At 37.7% G+C, this 856-nt stretch overlaps 1 protein-coding gene across 1 annotated transcript; it reads left to right on the plus strand.

The window, feature by feature from the left end:
- Positions 1-7: 7 nt before the first annotated feature.
- LOC109593693 (ATP-dependent DNA helicase Q-like 3) lies at positions 8-699 on the plus strand. Its single transcript, XM_020008664.1, has 2 exons — positions 8-294; positions 340-699. The coding sequence occupies exons 1-2, from the start codon at positions 68-70 to the stop codon at positions 482-484; spliced, it is 372 nt and encodes a 123-aa protein (XP_019864223.1). The 5' UTR covers positions 8-67; the 3' UTR covers positions 485-699.
- The last annotated feature ends 157 nt before the right edge of the window (positions 700-856 follow it).

The following is an 856-nucleotide window of genomic DNA, read 5'->3' on the forward strand; positions in this document are numbered from 1 at the left end:
TGATTTACTACACCACAGAGGCACCAATCACTCAATAGTTTTGGTTATTAGTCCATTGACTGCTTTAATGAAGGACCAGGTTCAGTCACTAAAGGACCATGGTATCAGGGCTGGTCATATAGACAGTGACTCAGCTATCGACATTAAAGAAATGGCACATAGTGGTGCCTATAATATATTGTTCATGAGTCCAGAGATGCTGGTTGGTAAGGGTAAGGAAATTGTGAGAAATGATGTATTCAAGAAGAATCTAGTTGGTTTGATGATAGATGAAGCTCACTGTGTTGTAAAATGGTTAGTCTATAATTATACCAATTTATTTCATGTATACATATATAGGGGTAAAAGTTTCCGTGATTCCTTTTTACAGATCAGGGAGGTGAGAAGCATATTGTCATCAAAAATAAATATCATGTCACTAACTGCAACAGCAACTTTACAACTTAGAATAGAGGTGCAAAAGCTGTTGGGGATTGTGAGATAATATTGTGTATAGTTATTGTTATTATTAGTTATGTGATGTTAATGTCCTGTGTGGTTTCTTATTATTATAATTTCCTGTATGCATGTTTATAAGTATGTGTGTTCTGTCTGGACTCTTGTTCACTTGTTCTACTCTCCCGATGTTCTCTTTCTCTCTTCCTGCTCATTTATTACATTGTATTGTGTTGAGTTCATTGATACTTATTATAAACGTTACATGGTGTCAGAAGTGGGATACTCCAGCAGCAACAAGAATGGCTACATCGTATCAGATACCGGCTCCAGAACCGTTCGACTGTGCCAATTCTGAAGAGTGGCCTCGCTGGATCAGAAGGTTTGAGCGATTCAGGACAGCATCAGGCCTTACTGAAAA

The sequence above is a fragment of the Amphimedon queenslandica genome, unplaced genomic scaffold, assembly GCF_000090795.2.
Source record: "Amphimedon queenslandica unplaced genomic scaffold, v1.1 AMPQUscaffold_87_Cont27886, whole genome shotgun sequence".
In the NCBI taxonomy this organism is placed as follows: domain Eukaryota; kingdom Metazoa; phylum Porifera; class Demospongiae; order Haplosclerida; family Niphatidae; genus Amphimedon; species Amphimedon queenslandica.

Bases quoted from the DNA above. Each gene is read 5' to 3' on its own strand.
- LOC109593693 (XM_020008664.1), top strand. From the start codon at position 68: ATGAAGGACCAGGTTCAGTCACTAAAGGACCATGGTATCAGGGCTGGT. The intron at 295-339 runs GTTAGTCTATAA...ATACATATATAG, and splicing joins GCTCACTGTGTTGTAAAATG to GGGTAAAAGTTTCCGTGATT.